The following is a 27,506-nucleotide window of genomic DNA, read 5'->3' as shown; positions in this document are numbered from 1 at the left end:
GTTACTTCCATAAGGAGAGTTAGTGAACTGCAGGCGCTCTCAGTTCAAGACCAATATCTCACCATTCATAAGGACAATGTGGGTTTGCGCACACACCCACGCTTTGCGTCTAAATTAATTTCCAAGTTCCATGTAAACCAGCCCATTGAACTTCCATCTTTCCTTCAGAATCCTACTAACTCAGCATACACTAGATGTTAGGGGGGCTGTGATGTATTACCTCAATAAAACAAAACCACTTCAGAAGATGGATACATTCTTTGCCTCTGTTGCCGCTGTTAGAGAAAGGGACCATGTCTCTAAGTTGGCAATCTCTAGATGTTAAATGCATCCAACCGTGTTACTCTCTTGCTAAGACAGATTTACGCTTTACGTCTAGGGCACATGCTGCTCGAGGCACAGGAGGTACTATAGCTTTTATTGTAAATGTTCCTCTTGATTCTATTTGCAAAGCGGCTCCCTGGAGTTCCGTGGACCCCTTCACCTCAACATTACTGCTTAGACACACACTCTAAGACTGATTCTCAGGTGGGTCAGGCAGTGTAAAGACATCCCTTTGCTGATTTTCCTTCACACATCCCAGTAAATCAAAACAGGGCAAACAGAATTGACCCCTAATATTCACTATCTCTACCTTTAGGGGGTATCACGATATACTTAAGCAAAGAGATAGGACACAAGACTAATAAAATACAAGTGTAATTCTGAGACCCTACGCGTGTTCCTAAATAGAAAATGTGTACTTATATCTTGAAAGAAAAGATAAAGTACAACAAAATACAAAGTACAAAAATATATAAATTTATTATACATCAAAATTGAAAAATTCGAAAAATTTGAAAAATAGACCCATATTTCAGCACAACAACTGATCATAAAAATACAGTTCAATTACTCCATTCAAACCATTCTTCATAAAACATTAATACCACATACACAAACACAACATTTGCAGGAAATCACAATATCACACAAAACAAATGTCTTCTCAACGATGTACATAATCCCGACATGTAACATGTTTCAGTTCTTATTGCCATACAATGGCTGAACTCTCTTCAGGGGAAAACAAACACTTCTTTCCTGTAGTATTAAAATTCTTTCAATGTTGTGCAGTAGGGGTCCTAAGCACATCCACCAACAGATGTAGTACACACCAGCTGCAAGATATAAGGGACACAAAAACCTAAGTACTCAGTAATCACAAAACGTTAACTCAACAACATTCACCATCTCTATAAAAGCTGAGGTACATGGCCTCGAACGTGAAACAGAGGGTAAGAAAAACAGTCACCATGACCACATTTACTGAGAATCTAAACAATCACCCTTGGCGTGAAACCAGATTCACAATCTTCAAATGGAGGACTATCAATAGTCACTTTCCGGGAGACAAAACATACTATTTGTTCGCCTGACCACTTGGAATGTGGTCAAATTAATATAGAAGGTGAATGAATCACCTAAGGTAAGTAGAGCACACCATCATCGAAGTGTACAGGAAAGAGAGACATTTTGTGAAAGAAATACTGTGGGAAATTACCAGCTATATCAGAAAGGCAAGACACAACTAAACATTACCTGGCAGTATAATATCCCTGCACCATATCCGTGATCCAACACTGAGATCACCTAAATGACAGGTAGTCATTCACTGTCCCAAACTACGTCAGGATACAGTAGGTTCACTGGAAAAAAGTGAATTCGGAGTTGTTCATAAATCTGAAAACAATGGAAACAAACCCTGTTGCTATACTGCCCCCCAAATTGGGACCTAAATCGGAGCTTCGACTCAACATTGTATGCTGGCACAATTGGAAAACCAGCCAGCGTGTTTGAGCAAACGGGGGCACAATATATCTCAGACTATTGCATATATCAAAAACAGTATCTCATAGAATGACACCCAGGCGTAATGGATATCACAGGCAGGTGTGTCAGGCATTACGGCGAATACTCGCTGCGTTAGTAGAAGCAGTAAAACATACCAGCGTACAAATTCAAACTTACTTAAAAAACACCTATGCCTGACCTAGATAGGGCCCATCTACGTCTCAGCAATGCCGATGGAGCTAAAGTACATACTTCCGTATTCTACGTAGGCACCGGGGAAAGTAAAGAAGGACTTCAAAAAACGAGCCCTATATATACGCGAATGCATGTATATCGCCATATTGGAGGAATAAAAGGGCCCCATAGGACAGACTCCCTATGGTGCACAGGATTGAATGAACCAAGGCTTGGCTGGCTGCAAAACCAAGTCTATCATGTGCAGAACATAATTTTGAACATTTAGAAAACCTAATGGCACAAACTCAGAATTTTCGCAATGGCATACATTTTGTGATCCACGGTACTTATTTGAATACAGTTAAACTTCCATAGGAGGGCACATACGGTTTTAATATACAGCGAGTGCACAAAAACAACTTCATACAAATTCTTACATGTTTCCTCTGAATTTATACATGTTTCTTTGGAACTTGCCGTACCCCAATTCTGATTCATAGACAATAGAGCCAGCACATGTGTTTTTCATAATTGGTCAAATGTCACAATTCCAACAGATAGCTCATAGGTGAACTTGGTGCCAATCCACATTCTCATTTAGACCCACCACATGACTTTGCAATTTAAATATTACTTTTTGTTCAAAATTCAGTAATTTTTGGTCAATTACCTCTTTGTTAATGCCTTCAACTTTCTTCAGGATCACCCATTCAAAATTGGTATAGTCATGTTTCATGTCTACAAAGTGCTTAACCATAGGTGCTGTAAGAACCTTGTTTTTAATGCAACTACGATGTTCAATAAGTCTGGTACGGCATTTCCTATTTGTTTTGCCGATACAATGAAGGCCACATGGACATGTAATCATATAGATGACATTCTGTGTGTTGCAATTGGTCATGCTACTCATTGTCCAAAGCAAGTCTGGATTCATCTGAACAGACTTGGCAGTTTTGGTGAACTTGCACATAACACAATGACCACAGGGGAAATGGCCCAAGACAGGGGGAAGACCCCACAAGATGGTTTGTTTCACGGGCACGGAAGGTTTGATAGTGATATCATTCCTGATTCGTATATTTCTTAAATTCTGGCTCTTTTTGAAAGCTACTAAAGGAGGAGGTGATTTTGTATTATTGTAGGCTTTTTTCCATGTTTTGCCAATGACATTCTTTATTTTATACAACAGATTGGAGAAGGTGTTGACAAATACAGTACCCACTTCTCTTCGTTTTTTATTGGTTTTATTCCAGAATTGCCTCTCTATTGTTATTATGAGCCCTTTTGAAGGAGGTCTTTACTAGTTTGGCTGGGTAACCCTTATCCAAGAGTTTACGAGGCAAAGTATTGGCGCTTGAAACAAAGTCTTCCCACCACCATCTCCTGGTACTGCTTGCTAGTAAGCACACAGCATGTGATTCTAAGCCAATTCACAAGCATCAGAAGACATACACTACTCACAATAATCGTATTTCTGGTGCTTGTATCTGATTAGATTCACATGCGCACACCCTTCTTCCCCTCTTGGAGTATAAGGAACATAGACATCTAACACCTTCTTTTCTTCTATAATATATATCCCTAATGGGAGGCAAAGCTGACCACTTGAGGTTTATGGTTGCTTCGCTTCCATATATATTGGAACACAGCCACTGTGCTTCGTAATATTCTACCCTTATTGCCTAGCAATCCTGAAAGGTTTCATGAATTGAACCACCTTAACCGTGAAAACGATTCATATTATTTACAAGGCTCCATAGCCTTACCAACCAGGCCTTAATAACAATCAACCTTGCCTTGACAAAGACAGTTTTGTCGAAACACGTGTAGGCTGAAGGCTGAAAGGCTGAATTGTTGATGCGCACAGAATTACACTGCAGCACATCAAGCGCATCAAGATACCTGCGCTGATTCATATTGAATAATAATTGAATAATAATTGCAGTCTATCAATTTATCGTTGCTAAGAGAAAACTATTTTCCGGGCTAGCGCAATTACCCAGAGCCGCCCAGCGTCCATCTTCTTTTTCTCTCTTCATTTGCTTCACGCATTTTCAGTGCTTTCTGTACATTTCTTGCAGTCGTTCTGCTCTGTGTTCTTTTACCACTTGTGCACTGCTTCCTTTTTACTTCTTACATTCTGATTTACATGTTGTTCTATTTATTCTCAAATTATTTAAGCTTCATTAATTTTACATTTTATCTCTATATGTATTCCCCCCCCACTTCCTTGTATAGGCCTATTTCATGTTTTCGTCATTCACTTTGTGTTTTTGATGTCTCTGTTTTTTTAATGCTTTCTTTTGTTTTTTTCTGCCTTTTTCCTCTGCTGCCGTTTCTCCTTCCTTTTGCTCGCTGCCCAGTCTTCTCTCTGTTTCTTGAATGCTTTCTTTTGGTTTTTTCTGCCGTTTTCCTCTGCTGCCTTTTCTCCTTCCTTTTGCTCGCTGCCCAGTCTTCTCTCTGTTTCTTGAATGCTTTCTTTTGCTTTTTTCTGCCTTTTTCCTCTGCTGCCGTTTCTCCTTCCTTTTGCTCGCTGCCCAGTCTTCTCTCTGTTTCTTGAATGCTTTCTTTTGCTTTTTTCTGCTTTTTTCCTCTGCTGCCGTTTCTCCTTCCTTTTGCTCGCTGTCCAGTCTTCTCTTTGTTTCCTGAATGCTTTCTTTTGTTTTTTCTGCTTTTTTCCTCTGCTGCCGTTTCTCCTTCCTTTTGCTCGCTGCCCAGTCTTCTCTCTGTTTCTTGAATGCTTTCTTTTGCTTTTTTCTGCCTTTCCCCTCTGCTGCCGTTTCTCCTTCCTTTTGCTCGCTGCCCAGTCTTCTCTCTGTTTCTTGAATGCTTTCTTTTGCTTTTTTCTGCCTTTTTCCTCTGCTGCCGTTTCTCCTTCCTTTTGCTCGCTGCCCAGCCTTCTCTCTGTTTCTTGAATGCTTTCTTTTGTTTTTATCTGCTTTTTTCCTCTGCTGCCGTTTCTCCTTCCTTTTGCTCGCTGCCCAGTCTTCTCTCTCTTTCTTGAATGCTTTCTTTTGTTTTTTACTGCCTTTTTCCTCTGCTGCCGTTTCTCCTTCCTTTTGCTTGCTGCCCAGTCTTCTCTCTGTTTCTTGAATGCTTTCTTTTGTTTTTTCTGCTTTTTTCCTCTGCTGCCGTTTCTCCTTCCTTTTGCTCGCTGTCCAGTCTTCTCTCTGTTTCTTGAATGCTTTCTTTTGTTTTTTCTGCTTTTTTCCTCTGCTGCCGTTTCTCCTTCCTTTTGCTCGCTGCCCAGTCTTCTCTCTGTTTCTTGAATGATTTCTTTTGTTTTTTACTGCTTTTTTCCTCTGCTGCCGTTTCTCCTTCTTTTTGCTCGCTGCCCAGTCTTCTCTCTGTTTCTTGAATGCTTTCTTTTGTTTTTTTCTGCTTTTTTCCTCTGCTGCCGTTTCTCCTTCCTTTTGCTCGCTGCCCAGTCTTCTCTCTGTTTCTTGAATGCTTTCTTTTGTTTTTTCTGCTTTTTTCCTCTGCTGCCGTTTCTCCTTCCTTTTGCTCGCTGCCCAGTCTTCTCTCTGTTTCTTGAATGCTTTCTTTTGTTTTTTTCTGCTTTTTTCCTCTGCTGCCGTTTCTCCTTCCTTTTGCTCGCTGTCCAGTCTTCTCTCTGTTTCTTGAATGCTTTCTTTTGTTTTTTCTACTTTTTTCCTCTGCTGCCGTTTCTCCTTCCTTTTGCTCGCTGCCCAGTCTTCTCTCTGTTTCTTGAATGCTTTCTTTTGTTTTTTTCTGCTTTTTTCCTCTGCTGCCGTTTCTCCTTCCTTTTGCTCGCTGCCCAGTCTTCTCTCTGTTTCTTGAATGCTTTCTTTTGTTTTTTTCTGCTTTTTTCCTCTGCTGCCGTTTCTCCTTCCTTTTGCTCGCTGCCCAGCCTTCTCTCTGTTTCTTGAATGCTTTCTTTTGTTTTTATCTGCTTTTTTCCTCTGCTGCCGTTTCTCCTTCCTTTTGCTCGCTGCCCAGTCTTCTCTCTCTTTCTTGAATGCTTTCTTTTGTTTTTTTCTGCTTTTTTCCTCTGCTGCCGTTTCTCCTTCCTTTTGCTCGCTGCCCAGTCTTCTCTCTGTTTCTTGAATGCTTTCTTTTGTTTTTTTCTGCTTTTTTCCTCTGCTGCCGTTTCTCCTTCCTTTTGCTCCCTGTCCAGTCTTCTCTCTGTTTCTTGAATGCTTTCTTTTGTTTTTTCTGCTTTTTTCCTCTGCTGCCGTTTCTCCTTCCTTTTGCTCGCTGCCCAGTCTTCTCCCTGTTTCTTGAATGCTTTCTTTTGTTTTTTCTGCTTTTTTCCTCTGCTGCCGTTTCTCTTTTCTTTTGCTCGCTGCCCAGTCTTCTCTCTGTTTCTTGAATGCTTTCTTTTGTTTTTTCTGCTTTTTTCCTCTGCTGCCGTTTCTCTTTTCTTTTGCTCGCTGCCCAGTCTTCTGTCTGTTTGCAGGGTTGTTTTTCTTGTCCCCTCTCTCTGTTATTTGCTCCTTTCTTTATTCCGCGCAGTTCCCCCAGTGCACCCAGCTTTGATTTCCAGACTATGGTCGTGCACTTTACTTTTTTTACCAAGCCCCACAATGTGTCAAAGTGTTCTACAAACTACCACGAGGCTATCAGAGGTAAAAACAGGCGCTTTAATCAACGGTTGCCAGAGTGCGGTGCGTTATCACTTCAAGTGCCTGGTGTCTGGCCCGGGCTCCGCGTCTAAGGCTGATTTGCGTAATTAGGGAAGCAGGAAAATGCTACCTGCAAAAGAGAGAACATCAGTGTCATTTTGTCATTTCTCTTGTACACAGAAGATGTGCCCCAGAAGCGCTGACTGTCTTAAAGGGCACCGCAACCACTTATCTGCATTCCAGAGTAACACAAGGCTTATTTATAGCCTAGGCGGCCTAATACCGCCGCCGCGCGGGCCCGTCGTTATTCAGCCCAGAAAGGCCCGCACTGTTCTCTAATTGCACAACAACAAGCGGGTTTCGTTTATCCCAATGTTGCAAGAGGGCTTGTCATGTAAGCTTCAGTGCTTCAGTAAATCGCACTCAACAACAACTGCCGCTGTTCCACGGCCGAATACAGCTTCCAGGAGCTTGTCTCTTAAAGAGCAGGGCTCTTAATGGATTTGATATATATGACAGGTTATTTATAACGCGCTTAATATCGAGAGAGAGAGAGAGAGAAAGAGAGAGAGAGAGAAAGAGAGAGAGAGAGAGAGAGAGAGAGAGAGAGAGAGAGAAAGTGAGAGAGGGAGGGAGAGAGAGAGAGAGAGAGAGAGAGAGAGAGAGAGAGAGAGAGAAGCGCCTTTACTTATTCATTTATACTGGCATACTGGCACCCATGCTTCCATGCACCATTTCTTACGTGTTTTCTCCTGCTGGCACCCATGTTTTCTCCTTCTGGCACCCATGCATTCATGCACCATTTCTTACGTGTTTTCTCCTTCTGGCACCCATGCATTCATGCACCATTTCTTACGTGTTTTCTCCTTCTGGCACCCATGCATTCATGCACCATTTCTTACGTGTTTTCTCCTTCTGGCACCCATGCATTCATGCACCATTTCTTACGTGTTTTCTCCTTCTGGCATTCTTTCCCCACACACGCTCTATCACTTCACTTACACATTAAGCAGTCAAGCATTCATCCATTGGGCACCCCAGCTGAGAGGGCGCCCGCTCAGTAATCCCAACATTAGTGAACTCCTTCATTACCCAGTCTGTACATTCATTCTAATGACCCACTCAAGCATTCATCCATTCGTCTGTTTGATATGTGAAGCATTCGTTCATCCACCCATGCAGCCTTACTTTCATTCATGCGCCCACCCGTCTGTGCATGGGCAGCCATGCATCGGCATCAATTCATTCATTCCAGCGGGGGTCAGGTGACATGTCAGGACCCCTTGACGCGGTCTTGGCCCCTGTAAACTTGGGGTTTGATAGACTGGGATTTAAGTTTTCCTAAAGGGGGTCCGCAGTACGTCAGAGTTTGTGGAACGGATGTTGATGTGATGAAGAACCTGAAGGGAGCGTACTGGAGTTGGCTCAGTTGTCTCAGACAAGCATTGGGAACACGTGTGTGCTGGCCTTTTCCAGGCAGTGCTACAATGGTACTTTCTGGCCATATGATGGCAACAGAACGCACATGCTGGTAGTACCAGGTATATTATGGCAGTCCTTAGTTAATGCCTATACCAGAGCCAAAACTGTTTGTTATACCAATGCTTGTTTTTAACAGGAATTCAGTGCAAGAACAGATGCAAGGTCGCATATAATGCGTATTAATTCAATGGCTGAAGTCAGACTTCTTTAAAACATTTTTATTACACCAGGCACCAATTTACAGCTTCAACTAAACCATTACCTTTCAGAAGACTCCAAGGACATTGCCCTAACAGCACAGAGTTAACTCAAAGAGACGGGCAGTGTGTTGGGCAGGGAATGATAGGCAGTGGATGGGAACGTCACTGGGGCTGGCATGGGCATGGTTGGCCAGTGGGAGGGTGGAAAGACAAACAACACAGGCAGGCTGACTGACCCTCCTGAAATCCATCTCTGCCTCATCTTCACTTCCCATGCCAACATTTTTTAGCGTGGTGCCCAAGTTTATTGCACCACCTAATAGACAAAAGTAAACACAAAAGAATAGTTTTGAGTATGTCTGAATGTTGTGTGAAAGTGAGTGTCTTTGTGTGAATGTGTGTTCAAGTGTGGGCATGCGTGTGGTTTTACATGCGTGAAGGTGAGTTTGTGTGTGAGTTTGTGTGTGTGTGTGTGTGTTTGTGTGTGTGATATGTAAGTGGTGGAAAATCCACACATGGACACCATGAACATGTGTCGTACAACATCAACCTGGTCATCGATTGGACACTGGTTGGAAGGAAATATTTTGCATTATTGGGACACTGGCTGCACGGCACTCTGCTTTACAGGAAAATGCTGGCATTTATTGGGCACAGCTTGTGTGGTAACATTTTTACAGTGGCAATACTGGCCTATGACAGGCACATCCAGCACAACACTGTTTGAATAGTAGCACACATCAAGGTACAGCCAGCATGAAAAATATTTTAGAGTGACAATACTGTATATATTTGCTAAAACCAGCAAAGTGAAAACATTAGTCACCATGTGCAGAACAACATTTTTAACAGGGCATTGTTAGTAAATATTGGGAGTACATGGCAGGTATGGGGTGTAGCTAGAATCAGAACATTTTACAGTGTCAATGATGTCGTATATTGGCCACCACAAGAAGCATTGTAATGTTTTTACAGTGGCAATGCTAGCATGCATTGGGCTCAGTCAGAAAGAAAATGTGTTTCAATGGTGGCATACTGACATATTCTGGACACAGACAGCGTGACATGTTTACCCTGGCATTCTGTTAGTAAATAAGGCAGCACAGGAAGCATTAAAAGGATGTGACAGTGGGTTATAGTTGTATTATAGTGGGCACAGCTGGCATGACAATGTGTGTTTATAGTGGCATCCTGGCATACATTGTTGAGACAGACCCAGCCAGCAAAAACATGCGTTGCGAAAAGCTTCTGCTTACTGTTGACGACCTGGCATCTGTTTGGCATTTTCATGCAGGCCATTGCATAACCGATTGTAAATCATGTCTTTTTTTAACCATAAACAAAACAGTTTGCTGTAGCGCACACCATTTCAACCCATTATTTAGAAATCTTTATTTGGATGAAAAGCCCCCTGGAACCTCAGAATTAGTGAGGCTCACTTGCGGATATGCCCTTGACGTGAACCGTATCACAAATCAAGGGCGAGGGCACACTGGGCTGAGTTCTGTCAGGCTTTTTTTTTTGTAAAAACACTACCAAGCAGAGTTATGTTTCAGTTTATTTGTAGACGTATTCGTGCCAGTGCTCATCCCTCTTTCTGGCATAAAGAACAGTGTCATAAGATAGCGTGGTTGAGCAGGGGTGTTGCTAGGTCTGGAAAAGACCCGGGGCTACGCTGATGTCAGAACTGTTGGGACCGGGGGCTAGCTAGCCTTTTGGCTGTAGCTCCTGAGATTCTATCCGGGCCTACAACCAAAAGACCAGGGGCTATAGCCCCCTTAGCCGCCCCCTAGCGACGCCTCTGTGGTTGAGGCATGTCTCAGAGTTTCTCAGGAAGGTAGATTTTCTCATGAAGTGAGTTGTGAGAGGCATCTGTGAGTCCTGGATCCCGGCGTGATGATGCAGCCGTCTCTGGTATGACTCAGCAGAGTTGCCTGTCACACTTAGGCCCTGATTCATGGAATCCTTTGCGGGGGGGAAAATCAGGACCTGGCTGGCAATTCTGCGTGCAAAACCTCGTTTCGTCGATTCATGGAATCGACTGCGACAGACTTTTCCGGGACTTGTGTGGAGCATGCGCCGGCTCGGCACGTTTCTGCAAGCGATCGAGCGCCTTGCACAAGACTCCTTGCAAAGGGTGGGTTTGGCCTACGCAGAGCTCAAAGTATGCAGTGGAACATGCAAAATGAGGAAGAACAAGGAAAATTGTGGGCGTTCCGAGGGATGGCCTGTGTGAGGTAATCGCACGCCCACAACTGCGCAGAACAAATCGCATTCATGGATCTGACTGCGCAACCTCACGTCTGGGAAATGACCACGCAAAGCTCTCGATCTAACCGCCACCCAAATGCAGGCATACATACACTTGCGCATAGGAATCACTGAATTTAGGGGTGCACACAGTCAAGGTTCCAATCGAAGTTAGGGGTGAGTTTAAGCAGTGTAGTGGGGAGCAGGCTCGGTTTATGGAGGAATGCATGCAAATTTACAGGGAAATGACAAATTCTACAATGCATAGCAAGCATGATGTGGGGGTGCTGGGAATAGTTACGAGTGACCCTACGTAGTGTCACCGGGGTGCTGTCTTGGTTGTGGGGGTTCGCATTCAGTTTTTCCAGGGTGGGTTGCTTCACAGTCGAGGAGTCCGCAAAGGTCTGTATGCGCAGCTGGAATTGCTACGAATGGGAGCGTTCTGGCCACTCCTTGCGCATGGGGTTGTTTTGCGCAGAAAATTCTGTGAATTTGCAGAGCGTGCAGATTTTCTTATTTCAGCAGGGACGCGTAAAGTACTTTTCGAGGCACGAACTTTGCAGGGTCAATGCGCCTTTTTCCATGAATCAGGCCTTTAATCTCTTGTCCCGTTCTGAGAGCACTTACATAAATTGACAGTCCACCCAGCATTACCCAGACTCGGTGAAGTGAGGTTGGACAGCGTTATGGCATCCTGTACGGAAGTGTGGATCAAAGATGGTGGACTGACCTGAAATGGATTTGATTCACGTTGCCGTGTACAGTGCCAGAACAAGATTACAAACAGGGGTTTTAGATTTTAAAACCCTAAAAGTTCAATCTTATTACCTCACCAATCATGAGACAGAGCGGCTCTCGTTTTTATAGAGAGCTGCCAAAGCGAAAGGCCTAGGTCCTTAGAAAAAGGGACGGTCAGTTCCGCGACTGGAAGGAGCTGGGGAGTGAGATGCGGAATAGACTGGTGGAGACAGAGTCTATGAGCGCGGTGGCTGAGGTGACAGGGGACAAAGAGGTTGAGGGAAAAAGGAGAGAGGAAGTTAGAAGGAGGTATGAGGAGGAGGCCGGAAACACTAGAGATAAGGAGGAGAAGGTCAAAAAGAGACATCAGGAGAAGGTTGAAGGTAGCCTAGGAACGGGGAGAAGAAACCTCAGGAGGAACTCAGGAGAACCCTCACAGGAGAAGGTGGAGATAGTGCTCCGGAGGGAGATGGGTCTGGTGGAGGGTTGAGCACCTGGCAAAGCAGTAATAGGTTTGTTTGTTTGTTTGTTTTTTTTATTTATTTGTTTAGCGCTCCAAACCCAGAGGTAGAAGGGCGCTTAAAGCAGACGGTTACATAATTATGATATATACAATTTACAGTTATATGTTTAAAATATACAGTTTGCAATATACAATTTCAATATACATCCATTTACAGGAGTTACAGACATAGTTAAGCAGTAGGAGGTGTACACGTATGTCTGGGTGGTACCTTAGCATCACATACAGCAGTTTATCAAGCAGAGAGCAGTGCAGCCAGGCGTTAGTGGTGCTACTCTTTGTTCAGGAGCCAGCTGATAACATGCTTCCTAAAGATCTGGAAGGACTCGATAGTTTTGATGATGAGTGGTAGGGTCTTCCAGAGTTGGGAGGCAAGTACTGTGAAGCTAGCCCGTCCAGCTCTTTTTAGGTAGATTCTAGGCACTGACACGCATAGAGTGTTGGAGGATCTAGTGGTTCTGGTGGCTGGTTTCATGGTGAAATGTGTTAGATATGGTGGGGCTAGGTGATTAAGGGACTTGTACGTGAGGCAGATGGTTTTCAGATCAATTTTCTGGCATATGGAGAGCCATTTGCAGGATTTCCTAGCAGTGGAGATATGCTCTCGCCTGGGAATGTTGAGGGCTACGCGCAGTGCGTTATTTTGAAGTACCTGCAATTTGTTAATTATGGACTGGTTAGCACCTAGGTACAGGCTGTGCAGTAGTCCAGTTTGGATTGAATGAGGGCTCTGGCAAGAGTGAGGCAGCTATTGGATGATAGGAAGGGTCTGCTGGTCCTGATGAGCTTGCCGATGTAGGCCAAGGCTGAGGCGGTCCGAGTGTTTTCACGTTTTTGGCAATAGGGATGGTTTGACCATTGATAGTGATGTCATTGTAGCTAGGATTAAGTTTAGACAGGTTGCTGGGGGAGCCAACAATGAGGAGCTCTGTCTTCTCATCATTCAGGCAGAGGCCATGAGAGGCCATCCATGCCTGAATGATGGAGAATATTTCGTTGATCCGGGTGACGTCTGCTTGGTAGTTGCCTGTGATGGTGAGGAGTATCTGGGTGTCGTCTGCGTAGTTTGTGTAGGTGACACCCAGACGGTCCAATTGGTCAAATAGGGGTTTTGTAAATATGTTATACAAAGTGGGGGATACACAGGAGCCTTGTAGGACCCCGCATGAAATGGGGATGGGGTCTGCTGCAGATGTTGTTGAAAAAACCTGCATGGTTCTGTTTGGCAGAAAGGATTGCATCCATGTGATGGCAGAGGAGGAGAAGTGAGCTGCAGTGGCTAGGTTTCTACAAAGAATTTTGTGGTCGACCAGGTTGAAGGCCGCTGAGAGGTCTAGGAGGAGTAGAATCGCGGCATTGTCTTTGTCTTTAATTTAATCAATCTGACTTTTGAGATCAACAAGGGCAGTTTCTGTTCCGTGTTGAGGTCTGAAGCCAGATTGACGTATTCCTAGCAATTGGTTGGATTCCAGGTATTCCTGAATTTGGATGTAGGCGACTCTGTCCAGGATTGTTAATAAGAATGGGACTGTGGTAATAGGTTTGTAGTTGGTGGGTATGGCTGGGTATAGGGATTGTTTTTTCAAGAGTAGGAGAACCCATGATTGTTATAGGCTACTGGAGACTGAGTTATTGATGAAAGATAGGTTGATAAGTTTGGTGATGAAGGGGGAAAGCTCTCTAGCTGCGTCTTTTATGATTTGGGCGGGACAGCTGTCCCCTTTGCAATTCGATGGTTTTAAGGAGGTGATGATTTTTTGAACTTCGACCGTAGTAAATTTCTTGAATGTGAAGCCCGATCTAGTATTGTTGGGCATGGGTAAGCCATGGTTGGTGACCTTGTTATTGGAGAGTTGTTGGCGTTTGTCCTCAATTTTGGTTTGGAGTCCAGTAATTTGGTTGTTAGGGGCGTTTTGGATGCTGGTGCACCAGGGTTTGTCTTTCAAGCAGGTGTCAGGTGGTGAATTGGGGTTTTCTAGTTCTTTTAGAATTTTAAATAGTTCCTTAGTGGAGGACCCTGCCTGATCAATCCTGGTGTTGTAGGCATCTCTTTTGGAGCGAATCATCTCGCTTTTGTATAGAGAGGATATATTCATGAGATTTGATTTGTTTTCCGCGGAGTGGTTGGTTTTCCATGTGAGTTGTGCTTTAGCTTTCTTTTTTCTGAGTAATTTAAGTTCGGGGGTGTACCATGAGTTCAGGTGAGCTTTTGGTTTCATTTTAAGTAGTTTCAGGGGGGCAATGGTGTCCATCGCCTTAGCCATGGAGTCATTGAAGGTGTTGATCAGTAGGTTTAAATCAGCATTGGCTGGGAGAGAGTTGAGGGTAGGAAGGACCAAGGTTAGTAAGGCTTCGGCAGTAATGTTGCGTTTATTCCTGGTGGGACAGGCTGGTGCCAGGGGGCCCTTTTTGGGTAGTGCATGATTGATGTTGACCTCAAGTGGGATCAAGTGATGATTTGTCCATGCCAGAAGTTGGGGGTCCTTACAGGTTGTGTTGCAGTTGTAAGCCGCTACCCAGTCAAGGATTCTGCCCTTTTGGTGGGTGGGGTAGACATTGAGTTGTGCAAAGTCATGTTCTGTTAGGACGTTAGCTAGGGATGCAGCATGTGTGTCGTTCGGGTCCTGGTAACCAAGGTTAAAGTTCCCGAGGATGATAACTTGTGCTGAGGGTTTGGAGTTTTCAGCAATGAGAGACGTGAGGTCTTCTTCAAAGACCCCAGGGGGTCTGGGGGTCTATATATGAGGTGGAAGGTGATAGTGCTTGTGGGGGAAGTTTGCAACTTGGCTGTGAATGTCTCACAGGAAGTGAGTGACACTGAGGAAGCTGATCTGAAGTCTAAGGAAGATTTAGAGATGATCGCTACACCTCCTCCCCTAGCGTTAGGTCTCTCGGCTCTGAGGATAGAGTATTTGTCCGGGATGGATAGCGATAAGTGTGGTCAGGACGCTTCATGAAGCCAGGTTTCTGTTAGGACTACGAAATCGAGATTATAGGTAAGAATGATGTCGGCGATTTCTGTAGGGTGGGCGGCCAGGGATCTGACATTGAGTAGGGCTCCTTTTAGTGGAGGAGGTATGGGCTTATTAGATATGGGATTATTAGGCACATTGTGCTTTTTGTTGGTTTTGGTATTAGGTTTGGTGATAGGCCTATTTGTTTTAGTGGGGAGCCTGGTGCCTAGTCTGTCGTTGCGGGCTAGGAGGTTAGGAGTGAAGGATGAGGGGGTTGGGCCAGGAGGCATGGATAGGGCACGATGTTTAGTGTTCAGATTGGTGTGGTTGGGCTTAGCGTTAGGTCTAAGATGGCTGTGGGTTGTGTTGGTGTTGGCTGGGACGCCTGAGTTTACGGAGCATGTATAAGGCTGGTGGTGAGTGGGTGGGAAGGGGAACAAGGGTGGTAGGAAGGGTGTGGGACAGGGGATGGGGTGGTGTCTTGGACATCCGAGTTTGGCTAGGCTGTCCTTGTAGGCTATGTAGCTGTTATCGCTGCAGGGTACATTGTCCAACATGATGCAGAAAGGGAACATGATAAAGGCGAACCAGGAGGTCATGGTCTGGCTACGAGGGTGCGTAGTGCTGGAGGATAGAGTTGTAGCACTAGTTGGAGGAGCAACCCGAGCTATGACTAGCAGGCAGCTAGTTTGAGCTAGGAAGGGGGGTAGGCCTGTAGGGCAGTAGCTAGTGATTCACTCACGTTAGGGTGCAGTGGGGCAGCTTCTAGAGTCAGAGTACGATATTTTAAGCTAAAAAGCAATGGGGCAACACCTAGATTCGAAAATAACACATTTGGCTAAAAACACAATGGGGCAACACATAGGGCCTCATTACACGGATGGCGGTAAGGATTTACCGGTACCGGTAAAATACCGGTACCGGTTAATCCTTACCGCCTTACTACGAGGTCCCTTTGCGGGTTGGGGGATTTAACGCCTGCTTTTTGCAGGCGTTAAAAACCAACCCGCAAAGGGACCCAGGGAGCTAATTACGGTACCGCAATTTGCGGTACCGTAATTAGCGCATTCCCCGTTCCCATTGAGCCCTATGGGGCAAAAATGGGAATGGGGAAGGGCAATGGTGGAAGGGGGAATTACCGCCCCCCCAACCTTGGAATGGAGCGGTAATTCCCCTTTCCGCCAAGGCGGTGCCGGTATTTTACCGGCATGAACCATGGCGCTAATAGCGCCATGGTTCTCCGCCATGTGTGTAATGAGGCCCTTAGATTCGAAAATAACACATTTGGCTGGAAGTACAATGGGGCAACACCTAGATTCGAAAATAACACATTTGGCTAAAAATACAATGGGGCAACACCTAGATTCGAAAATAACACATTTGGCTAAAAATACAATGGGGCAACACCTAGATTCGAAAATAACACATTTGGCTGGAAGTACAATGGGGCAACACCTAGATTCGAAAATAACACATTTGGCTGGAAGTACAATGGGGCAACACCTAGATTTGAAATAACACATTTGGCTGGAAGTACAATGGGCAACACCTAGCTAAAGAGTAGTATAGGGTGAAACTAGTGGGTCTGAGCATACATACTTAATGGTCATGAGGGCGTACAGTGTTGGGCAGAGGTGAGATGGTGAGAGGCCAAGAGGTATGCTTAGTACTAGTTTCAGGTATCAGGGCAAAGCTATAGGTTAGTTGCACAAGGCAGGTAGCTAGGCAGGTAACTGGCCACAGCACGGGACCTTCTGCAGGTATCAGGTACAGCCAAATGTAAGGCGTGGCAGTGGGCTAGGCGTTAGATACTAAAGTCTAAGGCCTGCAGGTAATGGCAGTAGGCTGGATGACGAGAGTGAGAGGATACAGCAGTGAACTTGGTGCAGAGTTCGAGACAGGGCATATGGCAGCAGTTGGGGCATATGGCAGCAGTTGGGGCATATGGCAACAGTTGGGGCATATGGCAGCAGTTGGGGCATATGGCAGCAGTTGGGGCATATGGCAGCAGTTGGGGCATATGGCAACAGTTGGGGCATATGGCAGCAGTTGGGGCATATGGCAACAGTTGGGGCATATGGCAGCAGTTGGGGCATATGGCAGCAGTTGGGGCATATGGCAGCCGCTGGGGCATATGGCAGCCGTTGGCGAGGTGCTAAATGCAGATGTCTCGGCGCGGTTGAGAGTTAGTTGCACAGGAATAGGCAGGGTACACAGTACACAGTACACAGTACACGTGAGCAGGGCGTGACAAGGAGGTGTAAGGCAAAGTGTAAGGTGTAAGGCAAGGTGTAAGGTGTAAGGCAAGCCCCCTTAGGGATATCACTGTTAGAACCCTTCAAAGAGTCAATACACCACCATGCTTTGGGCAAGAGTGCCAGAACCCAGAGACTGCGAGGTGGCAAGGGAGACGAAGTGAGGCCTTTAGGGAAACTCTAATCACCAGTCTCCCAATAATGCTCTGGGGATTTGCTTGCCGCTACCCTTCCTCATCTTCCACCCCTGTGCAGGCTAAGTGCCCCCCCAGGATGGGAGGCAGATGACCCGATTCATCGACCAAAGGAGACAAGAAAGAAGTGCAGATACCCTTTAAACCCCGGGACTGTGAGTGGCTGGGAATTGACTGTTCCTTGTGGGGAGGGACCCCAGATTGAGATGCACCATGTGAAAGACGGCCACTGCTCAGCATGTAGAACCCATCCTGGCAATGCAGCAGAAGAAAAGTAACCCACTATTGATGCCAGGGGTCTCAAAAACACAGGTTTGCCCCCCTGCACATGCAGCGCACAGTGCTGCTATCACTGCATGGGAATTGCCGAAGTGTCCACAAGCTGAGCATTTCAAAGGGGGTGTTCTCTTATATGCAAAAGGCATGCACCAATCATAAGAGGGAACACCTTTCACAGATAATGCAGAGCACCCCCACAGTGCACTCTGAAGGAGGGTGAACTGGAGTTTCCAGCCCCTTTGATGAGTAGCAATACCCTGGAGATGGATGGGGATGCAGATTCTACTCATACATCAATAATCAAGACGACACAAATAGTTTGTCAACGTTTGTCTGTTTTAATGCAAGTCTTAAAACAGGGAGTACAACAAACATCAGCAATCGCTCGATACTATGACTCTAACTACTTCATAAAAAAGTTGGGTTCTTATACCCATAATTGGACATAGCTGACGTGTTGACCTGCGTTATTGCCAGCGTCATCCTACGTGGTGAACTACAGAAACTTATCAGGAAACGGGATTGGGTCTAGGTGAATAACTAAGCATAGGTACTATATCTGTATGGAGTAACAGAGAAAGGTAATAGGATAGCTAACATCAGGTGGGCAATTAAGCCCTCCCTCCAAAATGGCCACTATGAACGTCACTAAATGTGCAATGTCCCATTGGCTACACACACTATAGGACCCCCAACTACGTGGTCCCCTACAATTGGTTGGCTTCTAACCCTCGTCAGTAATTTTCCACCTGCATGAGCAGCACGCAGACTGCACAACCAGGTGCGGATAAGCTTGTCTTGATACCAGCTTCCCTCCAATTAAATTGGGATCCATCATCACATCAATGGTCTAGTGTCAATTAGTACTTTTGAAGTTGGCCTTGAGTCTGTACTGTTCTCTGAGCATTTTTAAGGAGTATGGGTACTATCCGGCTTCCGTGCGTAGGTGTGACCATCTCGTCCGTCCAACTTTCTTCCATCACGTGACTGGACACCATGAATGGAGCCTTTTCGTGTATTTGATTTTATTCTTCAATAGTGCTCTGACGTCTTTTGTTTTTACTTGACCTTCTTGAACAGGAGCTTCTGTGCTTTCACGTTAATTGTATCCAATGTCAGCCAACTCCTAGTTTGATAAGACCTTGGCTTTCTTGGCTCAGTGAACTCCTTAGCTGAAATGGATTCTGTTTAATTCAATTGCTCTTTGTAACTGCGACACTACAATGAGGCCTTCTCGCATTGTTCAGTACTGCTTTATACATAGTGGAAACATTAATTCTTCACTTAATCCATATGTATCTATGAGGTATATAGGTATATTTTGGCGCTTGCCACGGTCTAATCTATGTAAGCATGTGGCTAGCTTCATGATTGCTTTGCTAGCTTGCGTTTCATTGCATCTGTACACGTTTAAAGTAACTAAATATCTCTTCTTCATCGTGATCCCAAGATGTCACTTATCCTTGATACTTTGTTCTTTATAATCGTCTGCATCTCTGGTCTGGTTATCTTTCTATCTGGGTGTCGATTTCGATTCAACTTTGTATGATGTCACCATTCATCCTGGTTATTCAGTTTCTTTGTTTCATCAGGAATCTCGTTCAAATGGCCATCATATTGGCCCTCATTACGACCCAGGCGGTAAGGGGTTTACGCCGGCGTAAACTTCGCCGACCCTTACCGCCTGAGTACGAGTTCCCGTAGCGCCATGGTGATTTTTACGCCTGCTTTTTGCAGGCGGTAAAATCCATGGCGCTAAGGGACCTTGTTGTTAATTACGCCACCGTAATTTACGGTGGCGTAATTAACGCCTTCCCCACTCCCATTATGCCCTATGGGGCAAAAATGGGAATGGGGAAGGGTAAATGGGGATTGGGGACTTACCGCCCCGCCAAGGTCGGAATGGGGCGGTAAGTCCGCCAACCACCATGGCGGAGTTGGCAACTTAGCGCCATGGACCATGGTGCTAATTGCACCATGGTTCTCCGCCAAGGTCGTAATGAGGGCCATTGTCTTGGATGCAAGTATGGTTTCCTCAATGGGTACTTTACTTCCCATATTCTCTTATGTATAGGTATTCTTATGGGTACTGTACAGAGCCCTCTCTCTTCTCTTTGTTGGTTTAACTGTTCAGTATACATCACATATTTTGGTTCATACGTTTCAGGTAATGTAGTTGGGGCAGTTGGAGTGGGGGTACTTGACTCCTCTTCTACAATCCCCCCTCTGGCCGATTTATCGACCACTCTCATATCTTCTTCTGTATCTAGACATCCGGTCTGAAGAAATGCTTCTTAGAGATCCATATCTTTATTACCCCCTTCAAGCATCCAGCTCATTTCACATGCCCATCCTTGTTCCATGTCATGAGCATGCACTGTTCACTTGGACTACAGTAGATCCATCTTCCCACATACTTCTTATGGTCCTCTGGATACAGGAACCTTGTTCCCTCAGGTGCATGGATATTGGCCTTCACAAAGTCTCTGATTTCTTCATCAGTCAGACCTTTAGGCTTCCATCCTGGTTCAACATCAATCATAATCTTCATCCCTATGGCTTTCTTTGCTGTCTTCTTGCATTGTGAGATTATTATTTTGATCACAACGATTCGAAGCATCACTAATAATAATAAAGCTGCAAGAAACTTGAACATATCTGCCATCCATTGTGGAACCCATGAGAAGAGTGATCCAAACCAGCTGTCATTCGACCTCTTCTATCATCTGGCGATGTAGCTTCGTTAGCATATCTATGGCCTCTGTCAATGTTCCATTCTCGTGATCATGAGAAGGTGTAAATGTGCAACATGATTCTCCAATGTTGGCACAAACACCTCCATCCATAGCTGTGATCATATCCAGGACATATCTGTTCTGGAGGGTCATCAATCTTACAGCTCTCAGCTCTTCTCTGATTGCATTGAATTCCTTTATGGTAGTATTAATCGTCTGTAGCAGTTCCCATCTGGTGATCTGAAGCCACTTGGTATTTGCCCCAACCTGAATCCTTGGCATGAAGATCAACGTGAACATTAACAAAATCTGGCTGAACAGTCTATGTTCGAATATCATCAAAGGCTTCTATTGATTTAGCTGAAAAGTAGTTCTCCCTCTTCATTTGATATATTAGTTCCACAGATCTCTTCTTTCTTAGATGAGCATCTGCTTTCGGGAAACTATCAATGTTCAGGTCACCTTTAGGCATCACCAATGCAGGAACACAGACATTCACCAATGTGCAGATTCCTCCCCAGTCTTTAGGCAGTCTGATGTAGGCCTTAGATCCACACGCCCAATAATGATCCATGATTACTGCTGTCCCGATATTCATTCCTGGTGCATCGAAGATTCAACCACAATTCTGATTTTCTCCCAGTTTTCTTGTACCATTGTTCCTGAAGCACAAATTAGAACTGTTCAATGGTACTATCTGCAAGGGTCCTCCCCTGTCTTCGACCCATGTCAGTAGTTTAGCAGGTTTTGGCCATAATCGTTTACACAACATTTGTGCATTTTCAATTGTTGGTTTGTAGTGACCTATTATTACCCAGTCTCTGCAGATTAATACTCCTTCTTCCCATCCATCTGGTGATAAGACAGTCCCCCAAATCTGCATCTGGTCTCTGTTTTTCCATCTACGGATGCCTTCTGTAGAGTGCCCTGGAACTTTTAGTTTTTTATTTAGTTCTCTTCTTACTCCAGTTCCTTTTACTCCTGGTTTCTCATATCTGATTACAATATTCTTTGTCTTGGCATTGTTTCTTGTCTTTATGTCTTGAACATAGTCATCTTCATTTGGATCTGTTACTTCAGTTGCCCATTTGAGAGAGGCTGTTCGACCCATGAATTGGCCTCTTGTACTACAGAAGGCTAGGTGCACTATGCAATGTGCAGTTAGGACATCTATTTCAATAGCTATGAAGATTTTCGACTTCCCCATGCTGTATGGCAGGAGTGCACATACAAAGCATTCTTCATCTGATGTCCTTCTTCCAACTTCTTTCATGTGTTGGTACCATATATTATTTCCCAAGTGTGCTGTGCTGTCCAGATAATTATTCAGTTCATAATTATCTTCTTGAGTGCTTCTTTTGGTCCTCAAAGTCTTCATGTAGTTACTTATAATTACATCTTTGAATGCATCAGTATAGCTTCTTCTGACTGGTCGATTTGTAGGATCATCCATCCGGGTTCCCTGCGTAGAAGAAAGTTCAGCAAGTCTTTCATTATCCATCTGTCTTTTTCTGGCAATAGCTAAAAAAGGCCATATAGATTCTGCTATAATCTCTGCTTGTGATCTTTCTGTGGGACTTGGGCTTGGGCCTTTTGCTGCTGGACCAGGTGTGTCTTTATGCATTATTTGTGTAGGCCCAACCTTTGTCAACCCCTCATTTTGCCTAATCCGCCGACCCTGTCTCCAGCGTTTAAAGGCAGTGTTTGAAACAAGTGCTGTGTGTGATTTATTACTGACAACATCCACCTCAAGCTCAGATATCTTCCCATTTTTTCTTGGGACAGGAATAACTATGTAGGCTCTAGGCTGCTTTGTAGTTGCCACGCTCACTGTTTCCTTCTGCTCAGAAACATATACAGGAATCTTTGCATCATGAACTCCTATATAAAAAGCAGTTCTCACTGTCAGTGAAAGCAACATGAGTATGAATAGAATGCATGTCTAAATAATACAGTGGTATGTGAAGCAACAGCATCTACTTCTTGGACAATTTGTACGTCTGTCCTGATGGGGCAACACAACGTTGCTGTTGAAATTTCCCATCTCGATCATTTGATGCTAGGGAAGGAAAAAACATTTTTTTAATGGCTCTGCATCTTTAGATTGTTTCTGGAAGCTGTTGTCTTCATTCAGCATTCGTCCTTCATAAATTTTCTGCTTTCTGGATGCCTTTACAAAGTGACTTTCAGGGTAATTCATAGAATCCAGCGCACAAGTAGCGCACGCGGCTGGCGCACAGCGTGCGCCTGCGATAGTCTGCGCCAGGCACGTGCGCTAAAACTGATTTCCGCGCACAGCGTATTCATGGATTTCATGCTCCCAAACCAGCCGTGGCGCAGAGAATCGCAGCGAGCCTGCAGCAGCGCCAGTAACGCCCCCAAGAACGCCCTCGCGCAAGGAAAAGCCATCAAAATCGCTAAATCATCGCTAAGGGCTGCGCTAACCCTGGACCACTTCACAGGGCAGGCAAACAAGGAAAGCAAAGCGGGCAATCTTCAAATCAGGAGTACGCGGGAAGTTCTACACGCGACTAGGCAGGGAACGTGAATTACAGGGGTACGCGGGAATTATCACACGCGAACAGCCAGGGAACGCGTATTACAGGGGTACGCGTGAAGTAGAACACGCGATAGGCCAGGGAACGTGTATTACAGGGGTACGCGTGAAGTAGAACACGCGATAGGCCAGGGAACGTGTATTACAGGGGTACGCGGGAATTATCACACGCGAACAGCCAGGGTGCGTGTATTACAGGGGTAGCGGGAAGTTCAACACGCGATTGGCCAGGGTACGTGTATTACAGGGGTACGCGTGAAGTAGAACACGCGATAGGCCAGGGAACGTGTATTACAGGGGTACGCGGGAATTATCACACGCGAACAGCCAGGGTGCGTGTATTACAGGGGTAGCGGTAAGTTCAACACGCGATTGGCCAGGGAACGTGTATTACAGGGGTACGCGTGAAGTAGAACACGCGATAGGCCAGGGAACGTGTATTACAGGGGTACGCGGGAATTATCACACGCGAATAGGCTGGGTGGGCCCTCACAGGTGTACCCTGTACACCCTCCACGGCCCCTGCAGGCAGCCCACAAAACAGGGGACTACCCTGCACACCTGATCATGTCCCCCTGCACCCCCATCCACCAGGGGCACCCTCCACCAGGCCCCCACCCATGTCTCCCACCACCCCCACCCCCCAGCAGTGCAGGGGCACCTGCCAGCAGGCCCCCACCCATGTCTCCCACCACCCCCACCCCCCATCCACCAGGGGCACCCTCCACCAGGCCCCCACCCATGTCTCCCACCACCCCCACCCACCAGCACTGTGGGGCACGTGGCCAGCAGGCAGTCAGGCAGCAGCAGATGGCAGGTGGGAGCGTGCTCAGGGCTCTGGGGGACTGTAATTTGGCCTCCTGGCCAGGAGCGTGGTCTTTCGTGTTTGAACGCGTGGACAGCCTGATAGGGAGTGATTTTGCACGTGAAAATCCCACACTCAGCGAATCGCGCGAAAACCCGTCACCAGCATATGTGCGTCTATAGTTACCTGCACGTGCAGTGTCAAAGCGTGTGATTGGTGAAAATGGATCTACACGCAGGAGTGACAAAGCGTGTGATTGGTGAAAATGGATCTACACGCAGGAGTGACAAAGCGTGTGATTGGTGAAAAGTGAGCTACACGCAGGAGTGTCAAAGCGTGTGATTGGAGAAAAAGGATCCACACGCAGAAGTGACAAAGCGTGTGATTGGTGAACATGGGCCAAGCACGTACACGCCGTAAGTGACGCTGTACGTGTGGGCCTGTATATAAGGTAGTGTAGAACACCATTTCCTTGTACGTGCTTTTCGTGGAGAGCGAGTGGGTGAATTCTGTACTTCTTGTCGTTTCACACGCGATTTACTTCACGGCGTTTCCAGTTCGTACTCCCTGTTACCTCTGACAGCTTTTTCTCTTTTTCCTCTTGTACTGGTTTACCTGGGCCTGTTCCCTCAAACAGTGTCCCCTTCTACTGTTGTCCTGTCTCCTCAGACAGCGTACACATCTTCTTTTGGCGGGGGTGTTGCCAACCAAACACGCTCATTTTTCACGCTCTTTTACCTGGCAGACGGTGAGTCACGCACGTATCTAACTTCTGTGCTTGCCCCGTGTGTAGCCTACCCCTTCAGAGGTCATTCTAGGCTGCGTGTGACACGCATACGTTCATTTAAGTGTTACTGGATGCCACAGCGTAGTGCAGGGTTTTCCATCAGCACACGTGGTCTAGGAGGGGTATTGTGCACGTTCCTTAACTTTTTTGGGGTGCCTGTGCGTTGCGTGACCCGTCATCTTTCCCCAGGGGTGTCATATAGCCTTGCCACTGCACTAGGGTACGAATACCATCTGGTACCCAACCCCTTTGACACCCAATTGCCCAGGACAATTGTGCACACCGACTCCCATACGCACAATAACATCAGTGCCATGGTTGGGAGGCGTGCAAGCCGTAAGGGTGGCAAAGGTGGCCGAGCCACACGTGGTGGCCGTGGAGGATCCACTAGGGGACGTGGTTGTGACTTGCAGGGTGCCCCTGTCCCCCCCAGTCTGGAGGACCAGTCAGGGACACCCATGCCCCCCCCCCCCAGTTGAGGGTCATGTGGCTGATACCAACCCTGATCAGCCCTTGTCGGACCAGCCCATTGTGGCACCAGACCTGTCCGAGGGTGATCCCATCGCTGACATCCAGGTCAGCAGGTCCACTGCACGTGCACCGGTGCACATTGGTGTCATCAGGGCACGCGCATCTATGCCAGATAGGTCATCTGCTGGCCCCCGTAGCCAGGGTGTGGCTCCATCCACCCCACCTCTCATACACCCTGCCAAGACTGTGTCGGTCCTAGTTCATGCACCTCAGATCAGGCCTGACCCCATCCCTCTACCCCCAATGCCTGCACCTACTCCCATGCTGAGTGTGCAATCCCACACACCCAGTACTGAGTCCACCACGGCTCCTGCCCCTAGTGTCCACAGCGGCGTAGGACACTCTGGATCCCCACCCCCTTCCAAGCGCAAGAGGAAGAGTGCACGTCCGGCACAGGCTGATGCCCCAGGCACGGCTGCACAGTCCGGCCCATCAAGGAAGCCAAGCTTCACAGACGCCGAACTGAATGCACTTGTTCAGTATGTGTCAGATCATGATAGGGAAATGGTCATCGTTGCAGGGTCCAAGACCACACATGCCAGACGCCAGGCACACTGGCAGACCATTGCTGACAGAATAAGTGCCCTTGGAGTAGTGAGGCGCACAGCTAGTGATTGCCAGAAGCGCTGGAATGACCTTAAGCGCAGGGCAAAGGATAAGCTGGCCTCAAGTCATGCCGCAACCTTGGTGACTGGAGGTGGGTCCCCAGCACAGGAAATAGAACTCACACCACACGAGTCCGTAGCTGGATCCTACGTCACCGAGGGACAACTCCAAGGTGTGGGAGATCTCCCTGATTACGAGGCATCATCCGGTGAGTGCACATGCATGTGTGTATTATCCATGTGCATGGTGTGTGTGTGAAGCATTCATGTTGGGTGCCTGTCAAGGGGGTGTGTGGCAGAGTTGATAGTGGCACCCATGTGCCCCATCCAGTATGTTCAGTGCAACACCATCTGCCCACAGCACTATCCCTACTGGCAACAGTGCACATATGGCCCTACACCATGGAAGTTGCCCTTGAATTGTCATTTTGTCACTACATTGTTGCTCATACTCCCCTGTCTATTCATCTGATGTCTTACATACCATTCCTATACTTTCCCCCAGCCATTCAAGTTTCATCTTCACATGCCTGACATGCAATGATACCACATGCTAATGCGTCCTCTGTATATAAATGCCAACCAACATGCTGTCATACTGTGGATGTTGCCTTGACATCCACCTCCTACCTGTGTGCTTTGGTACCGTCTGGTTTCGAGCCCCATTCCCTCACACTCCATGCTGCTCTTCATGGTCTATCTTCCCTGACTTCTACAGTTCAGACCATCGTGCCCTACTCACGACACCTGCTTGCTAACAGTCAAATGAGGGCACCCTGCCCTCCAATGCGACCCACCCTATTGCTGACAAGTGCATCTGAGCCTACTCAAAGCTAACTCTCACTGACATCTGCTCATACATGCCTTTGCCTGTCCCATAGACCCTTCACATGGTCCCTGTCCTCTCTCCTTGCTCCTCTTCCACCATCAATGGTGGGACCCGTTGGGGTGTACTCCTGGCCTCCTTCCAATCCTCAGAGGCCACAATTGATGTGCATGGTAATGGGAGCATCTCAGTCCAAGGCCCTTAGGCCAACCTCATTCTCCTTGAGAAATGCTACCCACATCTCATCAACTTCCTTTCCTCTCCTGCTGTCCCCCCTCCTCTCTCCTCATCAATCCTGCACTGCCTCCCTGCACCCTCCCATGATCCTTCTCCGCCTCCCACTCCAACTCCTACACATGCTGCACCTCTGATCTCTAGCACTCCCCGTAAGTCCTACAAGGCTGTCAACCTCCTCCACAATTACACTCCTTTCACTGCGGCTGCATCAGGCATTCCTCCGATATCTGTCACTTACATGAGGTTATGCACCTTGACATCCTTGGTCTCATGGAAACATGTCTGACGGCCAGCTCTGTCTGCATCCTTCACACACTCCTACCTGATGTTCAGGAGACCCTCTCCTTGGCCCGCCACTACTGTGCAGGGGGGGTGTGCCCTTGGCTTCCCTGAGGGTATTCCTGCCACTGTCACTCCTACTTAGACCTACTCCACTCTGGAATGGCTTGTGTGACGTCTCTCTCTACCACACCTTGACATTCACAAACTGTGCGTACTGTGTCTGGGAAAACTGGTCAAATGTACTACTTCCTTTCTGAGTGTCCTCACCTCTCCTCCTCACTCATGTCCCCAGACACAGAAATCCTCTTCCTTGGTGCTGTACGCATCCACCTGCATGCTTGTTGACCCCCCCACGTGACCTCAGCAACTCCCTCTCACCCTCTAGACTCCCGTCTGTCCCTACTCATTCTGCAGGGCACACTCTTGATGCTCTGATCTCATCTGACTTTCCCCTCTCCGTCCATCTCTGCACTCCTCTCTCCTGGAGTGATCACATTCTCCTCTCCTCCCAGCTCACCCTCACCACCCCACAGGCAAAGCCACCCTCACCACTGTCACACACCTTCTTGGTATTCCAACCCATGAAGTGTGTGTCAGTCGAGGCTTATGCTGCCAAAATCTCCCCCCCATCCAGCTCCCCCTTAGGCTCACTCCCATCCTGACAGGGCCC

The 27,506-nt window shown here is 46.6% G+C and overlaps 1 protein-coding gene across 1 annotated transcript in view; it reads right to left on the bottom strand.

The window, feature by feature from the left end:
- Window positions 1-4,250: 4,250 nt before the first annotated feature.
- The window catches only part of LOC138492795 (axoneme-associated protein mst101(2)-like), a 38,795-nt gene continuing 15,539 nt past the window's right edge, over window positions 4,251-27,506 (bottom strand). The window contains exons 3-4 of the mRNA XM_069620152.1: window positions 8,515-8,594; window positions 4,251-6,416 (exon numbers count right to left, since the gene is read on the bottom strand). Coding sequence (XP_069476253.1) covers window positions 4,251-6,416; window positions 8,515-8,594 — 2,246 coding nt within the window. The remainder of the gene's footprint in view (window positions 6,417-8,514; window positions 8,595-27,506) is intronic.

Source organism: Ambystoma mexicanum, chromosome 10, assembly GCF_040938575.1.
Source record: "Ambystoma mexicanum isolate Mex_15411 chromosome 10, UKY_AmexF1_1, whole genome shotgun sequence".
Classification (NCBI taxonomy): Eukaryota; Metazoa; Chordata; class Amphibia; order Caudata; family Ambystomatidae; genus Ambystoma; species Ambystoma mexicanum.
Note: the sequence above shows the minus strand (reverse complement) of the source record. Positions and strands in the feature narration are given on the sequence as shown.